This window comes from Stegostoma tigrinum, chromosome 2, assembly GCF_030684315.1.
Source record: "Stegostoma tigrinum isolate sSteTig4 chromosome 2, sSteTig4.hap1, whole genome shotgun sequence".
Lineage (NCBI taxonomy): Eukaryota > Metazoa > Chordata > Chondrichthyes > Orectolobiformes > Stegostomatidae > Stegostoma > Stegostoma tigrinum.
In genome coordinates this window covers 12,647,732-12,672,673 of record NC_081355.1, presented here as the reverse complement: position 1 = coordinate 12,672,673, position 24,942 = coordinate 12,647,732, and the positions used below count along the sequence as shown (strand labels likewise).

Genomic DNA, 24,942 nt, shown 5'->3' with positions numbered 1-24,942 from the left:
ATAATCTAGGCCATTCTGCCCATCAAAGGAGGTAGATTGTTCTGGCTATGGAGGAAGTTCAACAAAGATTTACCAGACTGGTTACTAAGATGACAGGAATGATGTATAAAGAGACACTGGATCGGTTATGATTTATTCACTAGAGTTTGGAAGAATGAGGGGTGATTTCATAGTAACCTACAGAACTCCGAAAGGACTACACATGGTAAATGCAGGAAGGGCATTCCTGATGACTGGGAAACCAGAACCATGGGTCACTATCTAAGGTAAGTCCTGACTGGAGATTAGGAGAAATTTCATCAACCAGAAAATGGTGAGCCTGTGGAATCCTCTGCCACAGAATGTCTTTGGTCCCAAAACATTAAATGTTTTCAAAAGGAGTTAGATATTGTTCTTTGGGCTGAAGAGGTCACTGGGTATGGAGGGAAAACAGAAACAGCGAATGGAGTTGGATGATCAGCCCATGATCATATATAATGGAGGAGCAGGCTTGAAGGGCTGAATGGCCTACTCCTGCTCCTATTCCCTTTGATCAAAATCAATGCCTGCTCTCCCATTAGTAATTTGTTAGTAAAATTCCTCTTATACTCAGGAAATAGTGAAGGTTTAGAACTTTAATGAAGGTTGCAAACGAATGCTATGCCATTTTAAACTATTTCTGCAATTTATTAAGTTAAAAGTGTTTTATTTAAAAAAGAACTAAAATTCTCTTTAAAATACCGATCATCTCTTTAAAACCGGATATACAATATCAAAATGCAGTAATTATGTCTGTACAGTATCATACCTCTGAATCTAATGGTTTTCTTCCTCCATTTCATTGCCCCACATGCAAGTTGACTAAAAAATTATGTATAGGTGTGATATTTCAGGATTATATCTAGTTTGGAAGTATTCTGCAATGAATACAGTCTTAAAACATAGTGGAGACTTGTCTACAGCGAGAATCTGACAAAAACTTACATAAACTAGGCTCATTCCAACTTGGGCAAGGCCATTTTCCAAAGCAATTGGTTTCTAAGAGTTTGGTGCCCATCAGAAAATCAGAACCAAGCAAAATGAAAGTAAAGCAATTCTACTTGAAAAGGCATCCCCAGAAAGACAAATTACATAATAATTTTAGTCACAACACATCTTAACAGAGTTAATTCAACATTTACCAACAAAATACAATGAAGATCCACCATGTATTCCAGCACTGAAAGCACTCATGTTTTTGAAGGGAAACATACAACTTTGGCAGGAGCACCAAATTGCTAGTTAAAAGTTGTGGTATCTACCTTCCTGACAATCCAGTGCACTGATGTAGATGGGGAGGAAATCAGGCAGGAGGTGTGAAACAAATCATTGATTTCTCACTGGTTACTTTATGTCTCCATTAGAGAGGAATTTTGTTCTACCTTTTTCCTGCCGGTCGAAATGTTCCAGTGACAGGCAACAAAAGGAGTGAAAACAAAATACTCTTTGACCGAAGGAGACTGTGATAAATCTTCACACAACAACAATGTGCATTTACACAGTTACCTAATTGTAGAAAGCCATTTACAACAGCATCATCAAACAAGGTTTGACAATTAGCCACCTGCTTCAGTTTACCCAGACCACCGGTGAGGTCATATTTATAGTGTTGTACAAATTAATCTGCCTTTTTAAGGATGTAACTGTATTGGAGTGCTTCAAAGAAAGTCTACTTAACTAATAGCTGGATTTGGGAGTTGACTTATGAGGAAATGTTGGACATGGTAGACTCATATCTGCTGGAGTTTAGAAGGGTAAGAGGAGATTTGTTTGAAACTGACAGGGCGGTTGTGGAAAGGATGTTTCCTCTGCTGGGAGATTCTAGAACTGGGGGGTCAGAGTTTGTAAATGACGAGCTGCCCATTGAAGACAGAGAAAAAGAGACCTTTCTGTATCAAAATGTTGACAGTATTGGAAGTTCATTCCTCAATGGGTGACGGAAGTAGAATGCTTGAATATTATTTAAGGTACAGGTAGATAGATTCTTGAAAAAGCAAGAGTGAAAAATTTTTGAGGGTAGGGCAGAATCTGGAGTTGAGGTTAAAATCAGATTAGCTGTGATCTTACTGATTGGTGGTATAAGCCAAATCTGCTTCAGATTTACAGTCATTGAGTCATGCAGCACGGATTCCAAACTAAACTAGTCCCACCTGGCTGCTCCTGGCCCCTAGCCCTCCACAACGTTCCCAATCTATTTGTGAGGCAATATGGTAGCAATTGGATAGGTGACCAACTTGGTTAGAGCCACTGATTCCAAAGAGTGTCTTTAAGGAGGAGAGGTTTAGGGAGAGAATATCAGAGCATAGAGCCTGAGTTGCTGAAGGCAGGGCCACCAATGAGGATGCACTAGAAATTGTGGATACCAAACAGACCAGACTTGGAGTAGCAGCGATCTCAGAGAACTGTAGGGCTGCAGGAGATTACAGAGATAAGGAAATGTGAGGCCATGGAAGATTTGAAAACAACGAGGAGAGTTTATAAAATCTGAGTGTCACTGGACCAGGTAAATCTGCAAGAATGGGCGTGATGGTCAAATAGGATTTAGTGCGAGATGGAATAGCGCTGCAGAGGACTGAATGTGTTTAAGCTTTTAGACGGTGGCCTGGAGAGCACTGGAATAATAAAAAAACAAAAGTACAGCAGATGCTGGAAGTCAGAAACAAAAGCAGAAATTGCTCTAAAAGGCAAGCAGGTCTGGCAGCTTCTGTGAAGAGAAAACAGATTTAACATTTTGGGTCCAGTGACCCTTCTTCAGAATGGTTATTCAAATTCTTTCAATGATGTGGCACCCAGAGCTGTATGCAGTACACCAGCTGAGATCTAACCAGAGCTTTATATGAGTTTGCTGTGATCCCCCTGCTCTTGTACTCTATGGTCCCATTCATGAAGCCTAGAGTACTGTATGCTTTATTAACAGCTCTCTCTACCTATGGTGTCATCTTTAATGACGTGTGTGTGTGTGTGTAAATAAATAATATATACATATTTTATATAGTTCCATATATTCTCAGGTTATTTTAGCATAATAATCTCATCTCCACGTAACAAAGGCATTGATGACTCACCATTAAAATTTGCTCATTTTGAAAAGATGTTTAATTTTTTCACTGCGATTGAAAAACTATACATATATTCTGTAATCTCACTGTTTTAATGTACATCTTCTCCAATATTAACTGGATTTTAAAGCCCCAGCATAAAGTATACAAGGTTTCAACCCAACAAACCAATGTTACCCAATATAAAAACAACTCATACCTCTACTGCAATAAGTAAAATGATTAAGCATTAAATTTTTTTTAAAATGCCATTCTCGATCAAACTTGAGTGGCTAGGAACAGCAACTCATATTCCACTTGGGAATCCTGCAGCCCAATGGTATCAATGTGGACTTCACAAGGTTCAAAATCTCCCCTCCCCCCACCGCATCCCAAAACCAGCCCAACTAGTCCCCGCCTCCCTAACCTGTTCTTCCTTTCACCTATCCCCTCCTCCCACCTCAAGCCGCACCCCCATTTCCTACCTACTAATCTCGTCCTGCCCCCTTGACCTGTCCGTCCTCCCTGGACTGACCTATCTCCTCCCTACCTCCCCACCTACACTCACCTTTACTAGCTCCATCCCTGCATCTTTGACCTGTCTGTCTCCTCTCCACCTATCTTCTCCTCTATCCATCTTCGATCCACCTCCCCTGTCTCCGTATTTATTTCAGAACCCTCTGCCCCTACCCCATTTCTGCTGAAGGGTCTGGGCCCGAAACATCAGCTTTCCTGCTCCTAAGATGCTGCATGGCCTGCTGTGTTCATCCAGCTCTACACCTCATAACTCTAAAAGGTGTGCGTGAACAGAGACACCTGAGAATATATAGGAGTATATATAAGTCAGTAAAGGTTTTGTTTTCATTATTCATTCACGAGGTAAGGGCATCGCTGGCTACACCAGCATTTATTGTCCATCCCTAAATGCCCAGAGGGCAGTTAAGAGTCAATCACATTGCTGTGGGTCTGGAGTCACATGTAGGCCAGACCAGGTGACGATGGTGGTTTCCTTCCCTAAAGGGTATTAGTGAACGGGATGGATTTATTGACAATCAACAGTGGTTTCATGGTCATCATTAGACTCTTAATTCCAGATTTTTAAAATTAAATTCATATTCCACCATCTGCCGTGGTGGGATTCAAACTCAAATCCTCAGAACATATTTGGGTCCCTGGATTAACAGTCCAGCAATACGATCATCAGTTCATCACCTCCTCAATGCAGGATAGATAGAGAAAGCTGTTAATAAAGAACACCATATTCCAGGCTTCATGAATAGGAGTATAGAGTACAAGAGTAGGGGGGTTACAATAAACTTATACAAAGCTCTAAATAGAGCTCAGCTGGAAAAAATGTGAGGTGCTGTTTTTTTGGAAAGGCAAATCAGGCAGGACTCATACAGTTTATGATTAGGTCCTGGGGAGTGCTGCTGAATAAAGAGACCTTGGAGTGCAGATTTGTAGCTCTTTGAAAGTGGAGTCCCAGATAGACAGGATAGTGAAAAAGGCATTTAGCATGCTTGAATTTATTGGTCGGTGCTTTGAATATTAGAGTCGGGAGGTCACATTATGGCTGTATAGGACATTGGTTAGGCCACTTTTGGAATACTCCGTTCAGTTCTGGTCTCCCTTCTATGGGCAGGATGTTATGTACCTTGAAAAGGTACAGAAAAGATTTACAGGAATGTTGCCAGGGTTGGAGGATTTGAACTATAGGGAGAAGCTGAATAGGCTGGGGCTATTTTCCATGGAGCATCGGAGGCTGATGGGTGACCCTTGGAAGGTTTAGAAAAGCATGAGGGGTATGGATAGGGTGAATAGCCAAGGTCTTTTTCCCAAGTAGGAGAGTCCAAAACTAGACAGCATAGGTTTAAGGTGAGAAGGGAAAGATTTAAAAGGGAGATGAGGGGCGACTTTTTCACACAAAGAGTGGGGCGTGTATGGAATGAGGTGCCACTGGAAGTGGTGGAGACTGGTATAGTTACAACGTTTAAAAGAAGTCTGGATGGGTATATTATCACGAAGGATTTAGAGGGATATGCTGGCAAATGAAACCAGATTAATTTAGAATACAAGACAACAAAATGTGAGGCTGGATGAACACAGCAGGCCAAGCAGCATCTCAGGAGCACAAAAGCTGACGTTTCGGGCCTAGACCCTTCATCAGAGAGGGGGATGGGGTGAGGGTTCTGGAATAAATAGGGAGAGAGGGGGAGGCGGACCGAAGATGGAGAGAAAAGAAGATAGGTGGAGAGAGTATAGGTGGGGAGGTAGGGAGGGGATAGGTCAGTCCAGGGAAGACGGACAGGTCAAGGAGGTGGGATGAGGTTAGTAGGTAGATGGGGGTGCGGCTTGGGGTGGGAGGAAGGGATGGGTGGGAGGAAGAACAGGTTAGGGAGGCGGAGACAGGTTGGACTGGTTTTGGGATGCAGTGGGTGGAGTGGAGGAGCTGGGCTGGTTGTGTGGTGCAGTGGGGGGAGGGGACAAACTGGGCTGGTTTAGGGATGCAGTTGGGGAAGGGGAGATTTAGAATATCTGGTCAGCATGGATGAGATGGACTGAATGGTGTGTTTCCATACTGTACAGGTCTATGACTGTGGAGTACTGTGTACAGTTTTCAGTACCACACCGTTGGAAGGACATGAATGCATTGGAGAGCGCAGAATAGAAGTTTACAAGAATAGTTCCAGCAACGAATTTCCTTGGTTACAATGGTAGATTGGAGAAGTCAGCATTGCTTTCCTTGGAGAGGAGAAGGAAAAAAGTAGATTTGAAAGAAGTCGCCAAAAACATGAGAGATCTGTACAGAGCGGATAGGAAGAAACTGTTTCCACTTGTAAATGGATTGAGAAATAGAGGGCAAAGTTTTTAAATGTTTTGTGAAAAGGGAAGCAAACATCTCACACAAGATGTAGATAGAGCAGGGACTGGACAGGCTGTAAGTGTGGTAGTCGCTGGATCAGTTGAAGCATTCAAGAGGGATGACTGGGTGATGGAAACAATTTACAGGGCTATAGGGAAAAGGTGGGAGATTGACAATAAGTTTAAATGCTGGGACAGCCAGTGCAGACATAATGGGCTGAATGGCCTCACACTGTGATTTTCTTTCTGTCCATGTATCATGTTGTCCCTAATTAAGATTTCTGAATCTATTCAATCTCAAGGTCACAGCAGGGAGTTACCTTTCCTGGCAGATTGCATGACCTATAAGCAGTTGTCAGTGCATATTAGTCACATTGTGCTAAGATGGAACTGCTATGATGAATCAATTAGCCTCATCAGTCCTTTTATCAAATTTTTAGTTCCCAGAGCAAAGTTCTAAATGAATACTCAAAGGTACCTACAGGTATTCACGTTCGATTCCTAAACATTAAATCAACCTCAAGCTTTCTTGATTCAAATCTGGTCCTTTATCCTTTATCTCTATCTGGCCATATAGAAAACGATCATGCATGGTGATGGGTTGTTTAACACTCTACTTTTACAAAGTGCATCAAAGTATACAGAGGATCATGGCGCTGATGTGGAACCAAGCAGTTGGATCAGCCACTTGCTAAACAACCGATCAGATTTCCCTTTGGATTAATGCTGAAAAAATGGAGGACAGACAGACTGCAGAATGGGTGACGGCTGAACTTATGACCTGCTAAGCAGATGTTTGCAGAATGGGACACTGGGCTTTATCTTCCCAGAAGACAGGTATTAAGAGTCGTCTTTGGATGCTTTGAACAGCTAGGGACAGTGGCAGGACTGAGGATGTGGGGGTGCCATGCTGAGTGCTCAAGTTGAACAGCAGTGGGTACACCCACTGAGAATGCCATGTGCTGCTGAGATGAATGTGGGAAGAGAAGGCAGGCACATGACGGAGGTGCTGCATGGCTGACTGGCACTGGCAAACCAATTCGCTCACGCCCAGAAGGTAAAAAACTATTGCAACAATCCGCCCACTGACATCCTGAGCACTGCCAATCGTCTTCTTCGAAACGATTGCTACACTTGAATCACATGGTGCCCTGAGTACTTTCTCACCTCCTGACACTGCGAAGGTCGTGTGCAGCACAAAATACTGCAAAAGGATCCCACTGATGGCTTCCGTAATTATCCAAAGTGGCCCCCTGTTTCTGATGGGTGGATTGCTGGCTGCATTCTGAACCCAGAGGGACACATCAGAGAGCCAGCCTGAGAGGAACTTTAGCCATTGTGCTGGTCCTCCCAGTAAGAAATGACAGCTTTAAAAAAATGATACTTTGTGGAATAAATGTAGAATTCTTATGGAATTAGTGAGCAGAGCATTAGTCTGCCTCAGGAGAGAAATAGTTTCCTTTCTCTCCTGGTCAAACAGCCCTTAGATATGTCAAGGTTTCCTGACTGAGGATTCCATGTTGACATTCCTAAATTGATAAGGGATTAGAAGACCTAGTACAAGTGTCTAGTAAAGGCTAACATTTAGCTCTCAGTGCAAGCTAAACTAAAAGGCAAATCTCATCTCAAAGTGATGCAGGCAGTGGGTAGAGGTGGTGAGAGGACTACCCTGAGTATTTTGAGTATGCATCCTGTAATTGTTGATTGGTACAGTGCCCCCCCCCCACCACAAGTGATTGGTGCAGGGTAAACAACCAGGCTTTAGAATAAAGCACACTAAGGGGTTAGTCCTCATCAGACAGCTGCTCAAACTTCAGATGGAGGAGGACAGGCAAGGATGGAGAAAAGGGGAGTTCCCTAACACTTAATAGCTGGACATAACTATTTATGCAAGCAACACAGGCCACTGAGCAGAACATTACCTCTGCTAGGTGCAGAGATCAAAAACACTCTGCACCATCCAACTGACTGTCCTCTGGAATCAGTAACTCACCTGTCATGAGTTGTATGCGTTTCTTTTCTATTTTGGTTGGAACATTCCATGTAAACTATTAACTAAGTAACTTAAACTATATACAATTAATTAGGGGTATTCCATCATCTTTCTTTGATCATCTGTAACTCCCAAATCTCTAAACCCTGCACCCCAAGTCTAGATGCTTGGAAAACTACTTCAACCCCACCTCTAAAATTCAGTTTGTACATCTTCAAGTATTTATCAGTTAAAAGGGCACAGTTTCTGACAAGTAGATTAAATTTATTGCTGGTTTACAGGACAATTCATCTCAATTCCACTCAACAATGCCATTCAAAAACACCGCTATTTTTACCTTGTACTTTGTCATAGCAACAATTAATTACCCCGTAGAATCCACCCACACTGTCATCTCTCAACACAGCTCATGATAGTGAGCTCCTTCCTGCTGTTATTAATATTCATGTCCACCATTATAATCAGATTATTGAGCAAAAAGAGGGTGCATGTTCCTCTATGAAATGAGCAGCCTTCAGAATTAAGTAAGGTTCATCCTGAAAAGTTGATATTGTCACAAAGCAGCAGCAAAAATTAAGATCAGCTTTAATTATTTTTCCAAAATCAGGTGCCAAAATGATTGACAACACAAAGGAGAAACCTCTGGTGAAGTCTCTCCTCACGGACAAGCCTTCTTAAATTTTCAGATGAGTATTATGTAACAATTTTCTTTTTGAAAAAAACACCATAGTTTGTGACACTGTATATAAAGTGGCCCAATTTTTCCAACCCTTAAAGTCATGTTTCAAATCTCACCCCTCCACTCCAATAATGCTAAAACATGCATCAGTAAACAGCCCCAAATTTTCACCCCACAAATGCATGCTTTACTTTCAGGTACCTCACACCTGGGTACAACTGTTTATGCAGGAGATACAGGCTGTGTTTTGAGGTGTGAATGTTCATGACATTTCCAAATGGTGAGCACCTACACCCACACAGGTGGTTAACTTTTATACTGGGTTTATTAATCAACTCCCCACAGGAGGGAAAGGAAGTGTTAGATATTCTGAGACTTCAAAAAATGACTTCTAGTCCAACATATATGCTGCTTGCATGGTAGAATTGATCAGCTCAGGGCTTTATATCGAGATGTTTGGAGAACAAGGATGCAAACATTATGCTGCAGTTATACAAAACCCTGGTCAGATCCCACATGGAGCTCTGTGAGCAGATCTAGGCACCACACCTTAGGGAAGGATATCTTAGCCTTGGAGGGAGTACAATGCAGGTTTACAAAAATGATGCTTGGACTTCAGGTGTTAAGTTATGAGGAAAGAATGTTTAAATTAAGGCTGTCTTCTCTAGAATTTAGGAAGTTTTATTTCGAATTATGGATGGTCTGAGTGAAGTCTTCAAGGCATAAACAGGAAATGGCAGGTTGGATAAAGATAACGTATTTCCTTTAGTTGGGCACTTCTAGAGTTATACAGCATGGGACCAAACCCTTCGGTCCAACCAGTCCACACTGACCATAATTCCAAACTAAACTAGTTCCACCTGCCTGTATTTGGCCCATATCCCTCCAAATCTTTCCCATTCATTATCTTATCCAAATGTCTTTTAAATATTGTAACTGTATCTGCACCTACCAGTTCATTAAACACACAAACCATTCTCTGCATCCTTTTTAAATCTTTCTCCTCTCACCTTAAAAAAATGCCCCCTAGTTTTGAACTCCCAGTTAGAATTCTCTCTCATAAGTGGGGAGAGGATGCAGGATCAGTTGTTAGTTTTAAATCTGAGATGGATATATTTTTGTTAAGCAAAGATATTCCAGAGATACGGGCCAAAGGCAGTTATGTGGAGTTAGGTCACAGATCATCACAAGCTCATTGAATGGTGGAACAGGGCTGAGCAGCTGAAAACCTCCTGTTCCTACAGCACATTATCAGCAGTGTTACTGAGAGAATACAGCACGGGTAATAAAAAAACAGAAAAGGGTGGAGAAACTCAGTAGATCTGACAGCTCCTGTGGAGATAGGAACCGAGTTATGGTTTGAGTTCAATATGACTTGTCTTTGGAAGTAGATTGATAATGGACCAAAATATTAATTCTGTTTTTCTCACCACACTTGCAATCAAACCTGCTGAGTTTCTCCACCAATCTCTGCTTTTATTTCAGATACCCAGCACCCGTATATTTTGCTTTTATATTAATAGAGCATCGGTTGTAGATGGAGGTATAATACTTAAACAGTGAAAAGATTTCACTGTTGCCTCATAGACTTGAATATAATTGTGAACATGTATTAAATGTAATAGCAATATTATTACAGAACAGTTAAATCAAATACTATTGAAATAACATTTATAATATCCGGAGAATACTGGAATTATCATCTCATTTACCGGGTACAGGCAGTCCCGGAACATTTTACTTCGCTTTTCCCTCGCAAACCATCAGCATTACTTCATTGGTTGTACAGCGCTTTCGGATGTTCTGATGTCGTGAAAGCGCTGTATAGACGCAAGTCTTTCTTTCTTTTTCTTTGCAAAAAGAAAATGCAGAGGTTTTCTGCATAAAAATATTGTTAGCATTCTACAATAATGGTGCAGTGGTTATTCAATATACAGGCAGTTCATTTCATTGTTGAGAAAAAGCATTTTTAGGCAGTAACATCAAACAGGCAAGTTCCAAAAGACAATCACTATTCATAAGGGATAATGGGAACTGCAGATGCTGGAGAATCCAAGATAACAAAGTGTGAAGCTGGATGAACACAGGCCAAGCAGCATCTCAGGAGCACAAAAGCTGACGTTTTGGGCCGAGACCCTTCACCAGAGAGGTATAGGCCCGAAACGTCAGCTTTTGTGCTCCTGAGATGCTGCTTGGCCTGCTGTGTTCATCCAGCTTCACACTTTGTTATCACTATTCATAAGGGTTCACCTCTCCTGCTTTTCTTTCCAATAATGTGTGTGTGTGTACCAATCAGAAAATCTTTGTTTTGGGTGCTTTATTTTCCTCCTGTTGTTTTAATTGCGGCTTGTTTTTTTTGAGAGTCTGATGGCACAATATCAAATCATCTCTTCCTGCATGGTCTTTCCCTTCATCCAATGAATGGTTGCTTAAACAAGCCAGAGAGAACATGGTGGCAAGATGTTACCATTATCTGTAATGCCCAGAGAAGGGTAATGTTCCTTCAGGGAGATCAAGAAACCTGCCAATACCCACCACCAATGGTCTTATATTATCAGTGGTTCACACTTGAGGCTGCCACCTGAAGTCAGCATTGAGTTGACGAATTTTTTTTGAAAAACTATTAACAAATGTGAACTAGCGCCAACTATATGGCACAATTGAGTTGTGCAGGTCTACAATGTTAAATGTGGCATTGCAGCAAGATCTCTGAGGCATTCTACATATAGATGGATTAACTGATGCGATGTTACAATGCAAATACAGATGGTGGACCCACACTTTCATGATCAAAGTGTAACACCATGGATATACACATTTGCATAAGGTGATGCGACAGATATATTGGCAGTCAAGTCTCTGATCTGATGATGGGGATGTTACAGCAACTGCACTTTCTGGATTTCCGATTTTGAAATTTTGTTTTTGTTCTGCAGTGAGTACTCAAGTATTTTCCCATGGCCTCCTGCACTAGCTCAAAACAATACATCAACTACCCCTGCCCTTCGCAAAAAAAGGCTGAAAATCTTATTAGTATAAAACTAGAACATCTCCACTAGATAACAGATGGGCAGAAATCTGACAATCCCACTGGGATCCCTCAGTTCCATTTGGGTTTAAGTTTGAAAAATCTGTTCTTTAATCGATCACTGCTCCCAGTCCCACGTTGTTAAAAGCTTAGCAATAAAAGTGGTGTGTCTTTATGGTGCAATTTTTTATGCCTTTGGTGTGTTGGGGGGGGGGGGGGGAGGGGTGTGGTCTTGGTACCAAATGAGATGATTTTGCGTTGTTCTATCTGTGCCTTAAGCGTGTTGGGAGAGCCCCATGCGCCCGCACTTTGCAGAAAACACATGATGGGGGGGAAACGATGTGGGGCACAGCTCCCGGAGATCATGAATAATGCATAGAAGCTGTAGAAGAGCTCAGCCTGACAGAAACTCGTCTAACCCCTATCCCCTCAACACCCAACCAAAAAAAACCAGATTAAAAATAAAAAGGGCAAGAGGTGGTAGATATGGGCTGCGGTTTCGGTACCTGCCGCTTCATTGTAGTAGACATTTATTCTCTCCAGCTGCAAGCCGCCATTTCCCTGGTATGTGCCGGTGGGGTCGATACCATGTTCGTCGCTAATCACCTCCCAAAACTTGAAACACAAAAAAGCAATGGTTAGCGCTGGGGCCAGGAGCAGGCAGCTACCGAACTAGCAGCGCTTGCTTTTAAAGCCATGTCACTGTCTACTCGTTACAGCCATTGTGCAAACTGTCCCTCACTTTAACATCAAAATCCCGGGCAGCTAGTCACTATTCTGCATTACCCTCATCCCCTTCCTCCCTCCCTCTGAAACATTCCCTCGTCCACCTCAAATCACCAGGAAGGTCTATCTCCATCGCATTATTCCCCATGCTATATATATGGAGGGTTCCCCTTTCATCAAATCTGGAATCTATGCAATTTACTGGAGGAAGTCTGAACAATAACATCACTGCAATGACTGGTTCCTTCCAGTGAAAGATTTTGCATTTCTCCCACTAAGCCAATATTGCATCGCTTATTTGAATAGCATGTGATCGAGTCATTTCTTCGGCGCCACTAAAGACAAAAACTATATTTAAATTTCACAATACGATCATCACGTCTTTTTACAAAAGGCACAATTTTGCCTTCTGAGCTGACTTTCCCTCAGATTCCCCTGCGATAAATTTGTACTGCAGTGGTATACAATAGATAAATTGATCTAAAGATATGTTTTTTTTAAAAGAAAAAGAAATCAAGATTGGTTCTTCTTGATTGAAGCGTCTACCTTAGCTCCGATCTGGTTTCCACACTGTCCAGCCTGAATATGCACAATCTCACGCATTTTGACACTTCCTTGTGTTCAGCGGCTTCCAGCTTTCCCCTGATCCCGTTCTCCTGTCAGCGACAAAGAGGCTGTAATTCCTTACCCTCCCCCAAAATTCCCAGGAAGGCGGGATTGGAGGAGCCGGGGCTAAAGGCGGAGTCTGATCTCGCCATGTGACAGAGATCTGCCGCAGCTCCGTCTGAACGCAGTGCTGCCTTCCCCAACACAAACTGGGGCTCCCAGCGCCCAGATATTTCATTCCAGATACCAGTCCAGCCAGCAGTTGTTACTTTATAGGATGAGAGCGCAGAACGAGGCCACTCAGCCCACCGTGCTCTTTAAAATTTTCCTGTCCATTTTAAGCAGATTCGTTCGATTTAAGGGCTACTTACTTTCTCTGTAGTTCAGTGGGTTCTGAGGTAGCTGAGAAGTATGATGCTGAATCTGCAGACTCTCCTGAATATGGGGTTCGAAGCATTATAAAGGCAGAGTCATAAGATGTACAGCACAGAAACAGACCCTTTGGTCTAACTCGTCCACGCTGACCAGAAATCTGGTCCCATTTGCCAGCATTGCACCCACATCCGTCTAAACCGTTCCTACTCGGATGCCTTTTAAATGTTGTAATTGTATTCCGCTGGCAGCTCATTCCATTACATGCACCACCCTCTACACGAAAATTTTGCCCCTTTTGTCTCTTTTAAGCCTTTCCCCTCTCACCTTAAACCTGTGCCCTTTAGTTTTGGATTCCCCTAACCAGGGGAAAAAAAACTTTTACTATTCACCTAATGCATACCCCTCATGATTTTGTGAACCCCAAGAAGCCACCCCACAGACTCCGACACTCCGGGGAAAATAGCCCCAGCCTCTTCAAGCCCCTCCTGATAGCTCAAACCCTCCAGACCCAGCACCATCCTTGTAAATCTTTTCTGAACCCTTTCAAGTTTCACAACAGCCTTCCTATAGCAGGGAGACCAGAAGTGAATGCAAAGTGGCCTAACCAATGTCCTGTACAGCTGCAACATGATATCCCAACTCCTATTCTCAGTGCACTGACCAACACATTGGTGATCTGAAATAAAAACAGTAAGTGCTGGAATAAACACAATACATCAGGGAAGATCTGTGGAGAAAGAAACAAAGTCGACGTTTTGAGTCCATTCTGATTCTTCTTTGGAACAGAAAAGAAAGGTGGGAAAGTGTTGAGTTTTATGCAGTTAAAAATAGGGATGAGGGCAATTGGAGCAAGAAGTAGTCAGTAAAATGTTAGAGGGTGAAGGAGATTAGAGATCAAATCTCTCACTCTCTAGCCTATTTCTGAGCTCCTCTTCTTACTCCTGTTGCCTCCTCCAGCTTTTCACCAGCATAAAAACCACCTTGGACTCAAACTATTAACTCTTTCTCCATGGAATTATATTTAATGGAATACAATCTCATCCAAAGGCAATTTGTGTATAATGGGACACTGTTTTCACACAATTCGAATGGTTAAATGTGGAAAGGGATGCATTTGTCGTTTTCAACAATGTAGTCCATATATTGCATAAGAATGAGGGAAGAGTTGGTTGGAGTGGACTGGGAAAGGAGTTTACCAGAAAAGACAGTTGATGGCAAACATTTAAGAAAGTTGTTCATGGCTCATAGTAAAGATATTCCCAGTGAGAAAGAAGAGTTCTAGAAAAGGGATAAACTGACCATGGTTAACTAGAGAAGTTAAGAATAGCATCAAACAGAAAGAAAAACAAAACATACGATATGGAAAAGATTAGTGATAAATCAGAAAAACCGAAAAAAAATTATGGATGCTATAAATCGGGAAGAAAAACGAAGTTGCTGGAAAAGCTCAGCAGGTCTGGCAGCATTTATGAAGGAAAAAACAGATTTAATGTTTCGTGTCTGGTGATCCTTCCTTAGAACTGATGGTATCTGGGAAAATGTCAGTTTATATGCAGAAAATAGGGAGGTGGGTGGGGTAGGGAGTAAACAATAGGATAGAGCCCAAAGAGAGAGAAAGCCAGTTGGACAAACAAAGGAGTTGCTAATGATCAGGCTGGGAGGGTGAATAGTTGTTAATGGGGACTGTTAGTGACTAACAACAGAGGGTGTTTAGTGGCAGGCTGTGTGGTAACAAGGCCTGGTGTGCAGGGTGGGGGACTGGGTCATGGAAGAGTTTAGGCCCTAAAATTATTGAACTCAATATTGAGTCTGGAGGCTGTAGGGTCCCCAAGCAGAAAATAAGGTGTTGTTCCTCCAGCTTGCATTGGGTTTCATTGGAAAACTGCAGCAAGCCAGAGGCAGAGATGTTGGCCTGGAAGCAGGGTAGTCCGTTGAAGTGGCAGGCAACTGGTAGTTCAGGGTCTTTTTTGCGAGCAGAACATAGATGTTTTACGAAGCAGTTGCCAAGTCTATGCTTCGTTTCCCCAATGTAGACAAGACCACATTGTGAGCAGCAAGTGCAGTAGATTAGATTCTGAGAAATGCAGGTGAAATGTTGCTTTGCCTGGAAGGTATGTTTGGCCCCTTAGATACTGGGGAGGGAGGAGGTAAATGCGCAGGTGTTGCACCTTCGCTGGTTGCAGGGGAAGGTGCCATATGGCTGTGAGGAGGTGTTGGGGGTGAAGGAAGTGTGGATCAGGGTGTCCCGGAGGGAATGGTCCCTGTGGGAGGCGGACAAGAGAGGGGAGAGGAATATGTGTCTGGTAGTGCCATCTCACTGGAAGTGGTGGAAATGACATCTGATGCTCTTCTGGATGTGGATACTGGTGGGTTTGTACGTGAGGATAAGGAGAACCCTATCACTGTTGTGGGAGGGAAGAGAAGGGTTGAGGGCAGAAGTGCGGGAGATGGGTTGGACCCGGTTGACAACAGAGCTGGGGAATCCTTGGTTGAGGAAAGACATTTTGGAGGCTCCCTTGTCAAAGTTGGCCTCATCTGAACATATGCAATGGAGTCAGAGGTACTGAGAGAATGGAATGGAGTCTTTACAGGAAGTGGGGTGTGAGGATGTATAGTCCGAGTAACTGTTGGAGTCAGGGGTTTGTAGTGGATATTAGTGGCCAGCCAATCCCCAGAAATGGAAACAGAAATGTTGAGGAAGGGAAGGGATGAGTCAGAGATATACAAGATGGAAGTGAGGGTAGGGTGGAAATTGTAGGCAAAATTGTTGAAGTTTTCCAATTTCAGACAAGAGAGGGAAGCAGAATTGATGATATCATTGATATATTGGAGAAAGAGTTGTGGGTGGGGGCCAGAATAGGACTGGTACAAGGAATGTTCCACGTATGCTATGAAGAGACAGGCATAACAAGGGCCTCTGATGAAGGGTCTAGGCCCGAAACGTCAGCTTTTGTGCTCCTGAGATGCTGCTTGGCCTGCTGTGTTCATCCAGCCTCACATTTTATTATCTTGGAATTCTCCAGCATCTGCAGTTCCCATTATCTCTGATAACAAGGGCCTATGCAGGTACCCATGGCAACCTCTCTTACCTGAGGAAAATGAGAGGAGTTGAAAGAGAACTTGTTGAGGATTTGGGAAAGTTTTAAAAGCCAACAAAGATGATCAAAAGAAACTAAAGTATGAAGGCAAACTAACAAGGAACATAAAAACAGGCAATAAGAGCTTTAAGTTTATAAAATGTGAGGAAACAACCAGAGTGAACATTTGTCGATGTAATAGATTCAAATTTACAAAAAGCATTCAATAAGGTACCGCACATAAGGCTACTTAATAAGACAAGAGCACATGGGGTGGTGGGAGTATATTAGCGTGGTTATAGAATTGGCTAACAATTAGGGTGCAGAGTGTTGGGGTAAAGGGGATATTTTCAGGATGGCAAACTGTAACTACCAGAGTACCATGGGTTTCAGTGCTGGGTCCACAATTATTTGCAATAAAAATGAACGAATGTCAAAAGTGAAAGTTGCCAAGCTTTTGGATGACACAAAAATAGGTAGCAAGGTGAATGGTGAGGATGACACAAAAAAACAAGAGGGATATAGACAGATTAAGAAAGTGAGCAAAAACTTGGCAGATGTAATATAATGTGAGAAAATGTGAGGCTATGCACTTTTGCAGGAAGAGTAGAAGAGCTGAATATTATTTAATTAAGGCAACACTGTGGAAAATTGCAGCAGAAATGTGGGAGTCCTTGGCTATATATCACCAAAAGTTATCGTCCAAAGTGAGCAGGTGCTTGGGAAGGCAAATGGAATGTTGGCTCTAGCTTCAAAAGGAAAGGGCATTAAATAGGGAAGTCTAGCTAAAAATATACAAGATATCGGTTCGACCAAACCTGGAATGCTACGAACAGTTTTGGCCTCTTTATTTGAGGAAAAATATGAATGCTTTGAAGAAATGGTTCATTTGGCTGATCGCGGTTATGGTGGAATTTTCTTATGAGAAGTTGAGTAGGTTGGGCCTGAACTCATTGGAGTTTAGAAGAATGAGATACGATCTTATAGAAACATTTAAAAAAATTGTTGGAGTTGATAGGATAGAAGGGGGAAGTTGTTTCCCCTATTGAGAGAGTCTAGCATCAGAGGACATAATCTCAGAGTAAACAATCACACATTTGAAGACAATGAGGATTTTTTTCTCTCAAAGTGTAGTGAATTTATGAATTCTTTACCACAGGGCACTGCAAAGGCTTGGTTATGAAACATATTCAAGACTGAAATAGACAGATATCTAATCAGTAATGGAATCAAAATTGAGGAGATGAGGCAGGAAAATGGAATTGAGGGTTATCAGAGATAACAAGGTGTAGAGCCGGATGGATACACAGACCAAGCAGCATCAGAGGAGCAGGAAAGCTGACATTTCGGGCCTGGACCCTTCTTCAGAAGGTTTTGAGGGTTATCAGGTTAGCTATGATCTAATTGAATGGCAGCGTGGACTTAATGGACCTAATGGCCTACTTCTACAGCTATGTCTTATGGTCTTATGTTATGATGTGGTGAATGTGATTTGTATATGTTTTAATCTTTTTTTTAAGTTTGCCATTTTGAACTAGAGCATTTGTCTATGTTTATGAGGGGGTTTAATTATTAACTTATCAATATTTCAGGAACCACAGTATCTTGAAACCAGTATGAGAGAGTTAGTTCCTAAAATGTCAACTGGTATTTGTTTGCACTGGGAAACTTTAACAATTGGATAGTGTCAATATGAAGGGCATTAGTTTGCTTTAAATTAGTAGGATCATGATTTTCTTTTTGCTTAAGGAAAATACCAAGGACTTAGAAAGTTCTTGATATCGGTTTACAGAAGTCCAGAAGTATGAAACAGCTTTTTGTAGAGAAAGAAATTAGTTTAGCAAAGTTAGCATATAGGTTACATCAGTGTAAGGGTTCCACACAAAAATGTTTGATTAGAACCCGGAAGGGTTATTCGAAGCAGAGAAAAGCTAAGCTCCATTTTGTGAATGCTCAAGGAAGAGGCCATCAGATTTTCAAGACAGAATTGAAACCAACAGTTAAGTCAAATCTATAGATGTGATAGCGATGTTTGAATACTGTACAGAGGTACTGTTTGTGATAGATGGAATATTATATTTTTATTTCAAAATGTTTCAATTTATGTTACAAATTGGTTTTATTTTATTCGGTCTTCTTTTCTCTGAGTAACTTATGTTTCATTGCTTAAACCAGATGTGCAGCATTCAGTGAAAGATGAACGTGTTCAATAAAAAATTCCATCAAGTCAGATTTGACTTTCAGATCTGACCTGTCCAGTCATAATATCAGCCAGGATCATAACTCTATACACCACGGAGGACTGGTTTCTTGCTGAGACAATTGTCTTAAAGTTTATTTGCTATGCCTATACAGCAATAATAAACAAATTTATACATAGCCTGGGTTATGCACTTACTGATGTTACTGAATATGCACACATGACCGACTGAAGATATATTGCTGACTCCATGACATAGTGTGACTAAAGGTGCTGTGGGTACCTTTATACCAGAAAGTCACATGTTGTAATGTCATTGTTTTAAAGATGCAAGCCTGTCTGGTCTGGAATTTATATCCTTGTATAACATTACTCCACTTGCATTTTAAAGAATGGGAACCTTTACTGATTAACATATACAAGGATATATTTAGATATCTTGTTTGTATATTTCAGTTAATACCTAGGTGGACATAGGTCTAGTACTTATACAGTTGTCACAACTTGATAGCGTAGCTTCACTCTGAGATGTGTTATCTGTCACCATGTATGTGTGTGTGTATGTGCACCATTTGTCATAGATTTGTCATCCTATCTGATGTCTGGCTGATGCAGTGCAGGACTTGACCATTGCTCATTACAATGTTATATGAACTAGGCTAGAGACAATGACTCAGTATATTTCCATGAACCCGTGTGTCCATATGAAAATCTTGAACTCTTAAGCTTTGACCTGGTTCTGTTCAAGAAAAGTGTCGGCATACTCATTGATCATTTTTTTGTGTCATTTTCTTCCTTCTTTCCAATAATGCTTTGTGCTCATTTGATCACACAATCTGATCAATTGACTGATTTCTTTATAAAAGCCAGGCCAATATATGGATTCACATGCTAACCTCTTGGTTATCTTTCGGTATGAAAAATTAAGTGTGTCATGTTTGGATACATATGAAACCCTGTATCTCAAAGCAAGAAATAGAGCAAGGGTCTCTCTCTTTCAATCTTGGTGTAGTGGTCCTTCCTGAGAACCAATTGCAATTAATTTTCCATCATGCAGGAGGCATACTCTTAAGAACTTTCTGAGAGGCATCTACTTCCGATATGGTGAGTTTCAAGGGATCATAACATTGAACAAAGCACAGGCTGGATGATTAGTTGATTTTGGAAGATTGAAAAATATGCTGGTGATCTTCCTGCCATAAACATGGTTTGCCTTGTGGAGGACATCTCAAAGAAGATATGATTTGGTCACATAGTTTGGAAAGTATAAGGATAAAACAGAAAGATCAGAAGACACAGGAGCAGAACCAGGCCGTTTGGCCCATCATGTCTACTCCACCATTTGATGAGATTATGGCTGATCTGATAATCCTTAACTTCATTTTTCTGCCTTTTCCTATAACCCTTGATTCCCTTCCTGATGAAAACTGTCTACCTCAGCTTTGAATAAAAATGTTGACTTTTAATTTCCTCCAGCTGCTGGAGTGGGACTTGACCCTGTGTCCCCAGGAAATTGACCAGAATTGCCAGATTAATAATCCTGTGACATCGCCACTTTCGGTTTCTCTGGGCTGACTGGATTTCCTTTAGATTTTAATTCAATGTCCTCTTGTGAAATATAGCCTGCATATGTCATTAAATTCTACAGATGGTCTTGGGCAGGTGAGACAAGCCACACCTCTAATAACATTTGGATGCTTCAATGAACCTATTTTAGTTGCAATAACTTTTCCTGAGCCAAATGCTAGCAAATGTTGTTGCACTGTTACAGTTTCTTCAAACTTGCTTCCTTTTTCTAGCACAGCATCAATGATATGATCTTTAGCTTGTACAGAAGTGCTTTACTGAATGATTTGATTGGTGTAGAGGCAATAACCAGCTTCAGTGAGGTCATATTCTGTACATTTAGATCTGTCAGTAATATCTGTCTACAGATTGGTCGATGGTTTCACCTAACTGTTGATGATATAACATGAAGTTAAGCCCGCATATCCTGAAATTGGTCTGAACTTTCAGTTAATCTTTGGAAATCTGAAAGATTTTCAGGATCTTTGTTGACATTATACTCCATTGATGCCCCTACAAAGACCTTGGCTATTCACCTTATCTACACCCCTCATGATTTTATAAACCTCCAAAGGTCACCCCTCAACCTCCCACACTGCAGTGAAAAAAGTCCCAGTCTATCCATATGACTCAAACTTCTCAATCATGGCAACATCCTAGGAAGTCTTTTCTGAACTCCTTTTAGTATAATAATATCCTTCCTATAGCAGGGCGATCAGAACTGCACACAATATTCCAGAAGCCTCACTGTTATCCTACACATCCTCAACATGATGTCCCAACTCTTACATAAAAAGGACTGAGCAATGAAGGCGAGCATGCTAAATGTCTTAATTTTAACAATTCACTCATGGGGCATGGGCATCACTAGCTTGATTAGTATTTATTGCCCTACCCTCGTTGCTCTTGAGAAGGTGGTGGTGAGTTGCCTTCTCGAACTGCCATAGTCCACGTGTTGTGGTTAGACCAACAATTTCCATTAGGTAGGGAGTTCCAATATTGCAACTCAGTGACAGTGGAGGAATGGTGATTTATTTCCAAGCTAGGGCAGTGAATGATTTGGAGGGGAATTTGCAGGTGGTAATGTTCCCACGTACCTGCTATCCTTGTGCTTCTAGATGGAAGAGGTCCTGGGTTTGGAAGGAGCTGTACCTTTACTTAGAATTTTTCTAGATGGTTCACACTGTTGCTACTGAGTATTGGTGGTGGGGGGAGTGGATGTTTGTGGATGTATCAAGTGGGCCACTTTGTCCTGGAGTGTTGTTGGAGTTGCACCGATCCAGGCAAGTAGAGATATGCTATCATGCTCCTGACTTGATCCTTTTAGATGGTGAACAGGTTTGGTGAATCAGGTGCTGCAATATTCCAAGCCTCTGACCTGCTCCCGTAACTACTATATTTATATTTTATACTTTTTTTAATATCTTTGTATGCTTATTGGGTGGCACGGTGGCTCAGTGATTAGTGCTGCTGCTTTACTGCACCAGGGACCTGGATTCGATTCCAGCCTTGGGTGACTGTCTGTGTGGAGTTTGCATGTTCTCCCTGTGTCTGCATGGGTTTCCTCCCACAGTCCAAAGATGTGCAGGTTAGGAGAATTGGCCATGCTAAATTGCCCTCAGTGTCTAAGGGATGTGGTGGCTAGGTTAATTAGCCATGGTAAACATGGGATTATGAGCATAGGGTTGAGGTCTGGGTGGGACGCTCTTTGGAAAGTCAGTGCAGACTCAATGGGCCAAATAGCCTCTTTCCACAATGAAGGGAGTCTACGATACGGTGAGTCCACTTCAGTTTCTGGTCACTGATAGCCCGAGGATATTGATCGTGGGTGTCCTCAGTGGTTTTAATGCCATTGAACATCAAGGGGGAATGGTCAGATTCTCCCTCATTCGGGAAGGTCATTGCTTGGCATTTGTGTGGTGCAAATATTACTTGCCACTTTTCAGATCATGCCTGGATATCGTCCAGGTCTTGCTGCAATTGGACATCGAACTGCTTCAGTATCTGGGGAGGGCTGAAATGGTGCAGAACATTTGTGCAATCATCAGCGAACAACTCCACTTCTGACCTTATGATGGAGGGAAGGTTGTTGATGGTGAGCTGAAGATGGTTGAGCTAAGTGAGACTGTTGTCATGAAGATATTTTTACAACTCTAACTGTTTACGGTTTCAATCTGGTTCCGTGTTTAATGATGTCACCGTTCATCGTGTACGCCGAACTGACTAACTGAATGAAGATATCTACACCGACCCCGTGACAAAGCAGGGACTGAGGCATGGTGAATGTCACATGGTGAGATGTGATCTAACTGTCTTAAAGGCACAGGTCTGTATGGTCTGGAATTTATGTCATAATACAGCGGAAGATGGATCTTTTTCAGATCCCCATACCGTACCGTGGTTAGGTATAATGGATTTCACAAAACACGTACACAAACACACATAATACCGTTTTACACTTGCCGCGTTTACCGTATACTCTTCTCACCTTCTCCAAGTCACACCCAAAACCGACCACTTCGACCAAGCTTTTAGTCAGTCTCACCTAATATCTCCTGATCTGATTCACTGCTTTTGGGATGCAGGGATGATAAAGGCGCCATATAGATGTAAGTCGTTGCTGTTGACAGTAACCCAGAGAACCACGTTTGTGTTTTCGAATTGGATGTGCTCGTTCTGTTATATCGTTTTTGAATAATTCTGCAAGGATTTTCGGACAAGCGGAAAGACAATTCTGGGGAACCAGTTCATTTGAACAGGACTGTGGTTTGTCGACCATATAATTTGTACTGGTTTTGTTTTGTCCCCATGTTTCCAATTAGACTTCACGGTATCGGAGAGCAGTGGAAACATTTTTCTGAATGTGGTGAACTGGCTTCATTTGTCACCGGTGCACGATCGACCCACATCCCCAGCTTGGAGGACGTGACAGATTTTCTTTGTTCGGTTGCAATTAGCGACAGTAATTTGGATTTCACGCTGACGTCGCTGTTGCGAATGTGAATGTCAATTTCTGACCGTCCTGTAGCCAGAAACTAACACTTGCACTGCTTTTAGGAAAGCTCAGCTGGTCTCCCTGAAACAAGAATTGTGGAACGATAAACCGAACCGCGTGTTTCGGTTAGATAAGTGCATGTTTTTGCAGCGTGGAATAGTTAAGAGTCACAAATGGGGTGTAATATTCAAAAGTATTCATTAAGTGTACAGGCCCTAGTGTACTGTTGGCGGTGAATGAAGCAAGACACACAGGAAGTACAGTGGCCAAGGCGGAAACACGTGCAATGAACCCCTGAGGCTTAATCTTTGTCCTTACTGCACATTGACAGCTTTCACTTCGAACCATTCTGCTGTTCTGAATACCATCTCGTTATTCTCATCATAAAGTCAGTCATTTAAAATTGCTTTGATTAGATTCGATTCCCTACAGTGTGGGAACAGGCCCTTCGGCCCAACAAGTCCATACCGCCCCTTAGAGCATCCCACCCAGACCCCTCCCCCTATAACCCACACATCCCTGGACACTACGGGCAAATTAGCCTGGCCAATCCACCTAGCCTGCACATCTTTGGACTGTAGGGGGAAACCCATATCGACACGGGGAGAATGTGCAAACGCTGCCCGGACGGTCGCCCGAGTCTGAAATCGAACCCGGATCCCTGGCGCTGTGAGGCTGCAGTGCTAACCACTGAGCCACCATGCCGCCGCCTTTGCATGTGTGTTATTTGGAGAACAATATTGACAAGTCATAAAGAATCAATCCTACCCCTTAGTTAAGGAGACGATGGTCTAGTGGGATTGTTGCTCGACTGTTAACTAATAATACCCAAGTAATGTTCAGTGGATCCAGGTTCAAATCCTTATGGTGGCACATAGTGGAATTTAAATTCAAGAAAACAAATGTGGAATCGAGAGCCTAGTGATGACTATGACAATGTTTTTGATTGCTGGGCAAAACTACAGGAATTGGCCTACACATGACTCCAGACCCACAGCAATGTGGATGACTCTATTAAGGATGGGCAATAAATGCTGCTTTTGCCAGTGATACCCACATCCTGTGAATGAATTTGTAAAAAAATTGTTCCGAGGGATTCATACCTGATGGGTGATTGGTGAATGAAGATCAGTGCTATGGCTGTGAATTTCGTTTTTAACAATAGCTCCTGAGCTCAATATGCACATACAGTCAGAAGAGATGGAAAATTCTGCGTAATGGTTGGCAGAACGGAGATTAACCCACCAGACTCCTCCGTGAACAAGCATTATCATCATTCATCATTAGCAGCTTTACTGGGTCAGCCATATTATTGAGATGTCAACACCGGGTTTCCAAAGTAGGTCTTCAGCTCAGCCTTTTTGCAGTGTAGGCTTAATGGGCTGAAGGGCCCCTTCTGTACTGTATGATTCTGTGACTCTCAGACAGGGCAGGCACAGAATATGGAATGAATGGCCACAGCAAACGGTAGAGATGGGTAAAGTTACAACATTTAAAAGACATTTGGACACGTACGTGAATAGGAAAGGTTTAGAAGGATATGGGCCAAATGCAGGTAAAGGGGACTCGTTTAGTTTGGGAAATTTGGTCAGCACGGACAAATTGGGCCAAAGGGTCTGCTCCTGTGCAGTATGACTATATAAGTCTATGACCAGTGGAGGACTGGAGGAGAGCTTCAAGGATACACTGACAGCTAACATGAGAAAAAGCAACATTGATGCCAACTCCTGCGAGATATTGGCCTGGACTCAATTCAGATGGAATCCAGGGGACTCCATC

At 42.2% G+C, this 24,942-nt stretch overlaps 1 protein-coding gene across 5 annotated transcripts in view; it reads right to left on the bottom strand.

The window, feature by feature from the left end:
* Window positions 1–23,397, bottom strand: part of LOC125461457 (tubulin beta chain-like) — a 28,752-nt gene extending 5,355 nt beyond the window's left edge. Inside the window, exons 1-3 of one of the 5 annotated variants that reach the window (XM_048550316.2) lie at window positions 22,714–23,394; window positions 12,125–12,233; window positions 10,303–10,468 (exon numbers count right to left, since the gene is read on the bottom strand). Coding sequence is in view for 2 of the 5 variants with exons in the window: in XM_048550274.2 (XP_048406231.1) it covers window positions 12,125–12,233; window positions 12,891–12,947 (166 nt within the window). In the remaining 3 variants the exon portion in view is untranslated. Of the gene's footprint in view, window positions 1–10,302; window positions 10,469–12,124; window positions 12,234–12,890; window positions 13,024–22,656; window positions 22,675–22,713 lie in introns of those variants that run through there. The other 4 variants (XM_048550274.2, XM_059652397.1, XM_048550283.2 and 1 more) reach the window with 4 other exon arrangements.
* Between the last annotated feature and the right edge of the window lie 1,545 nt (window positions 23,398–24,942).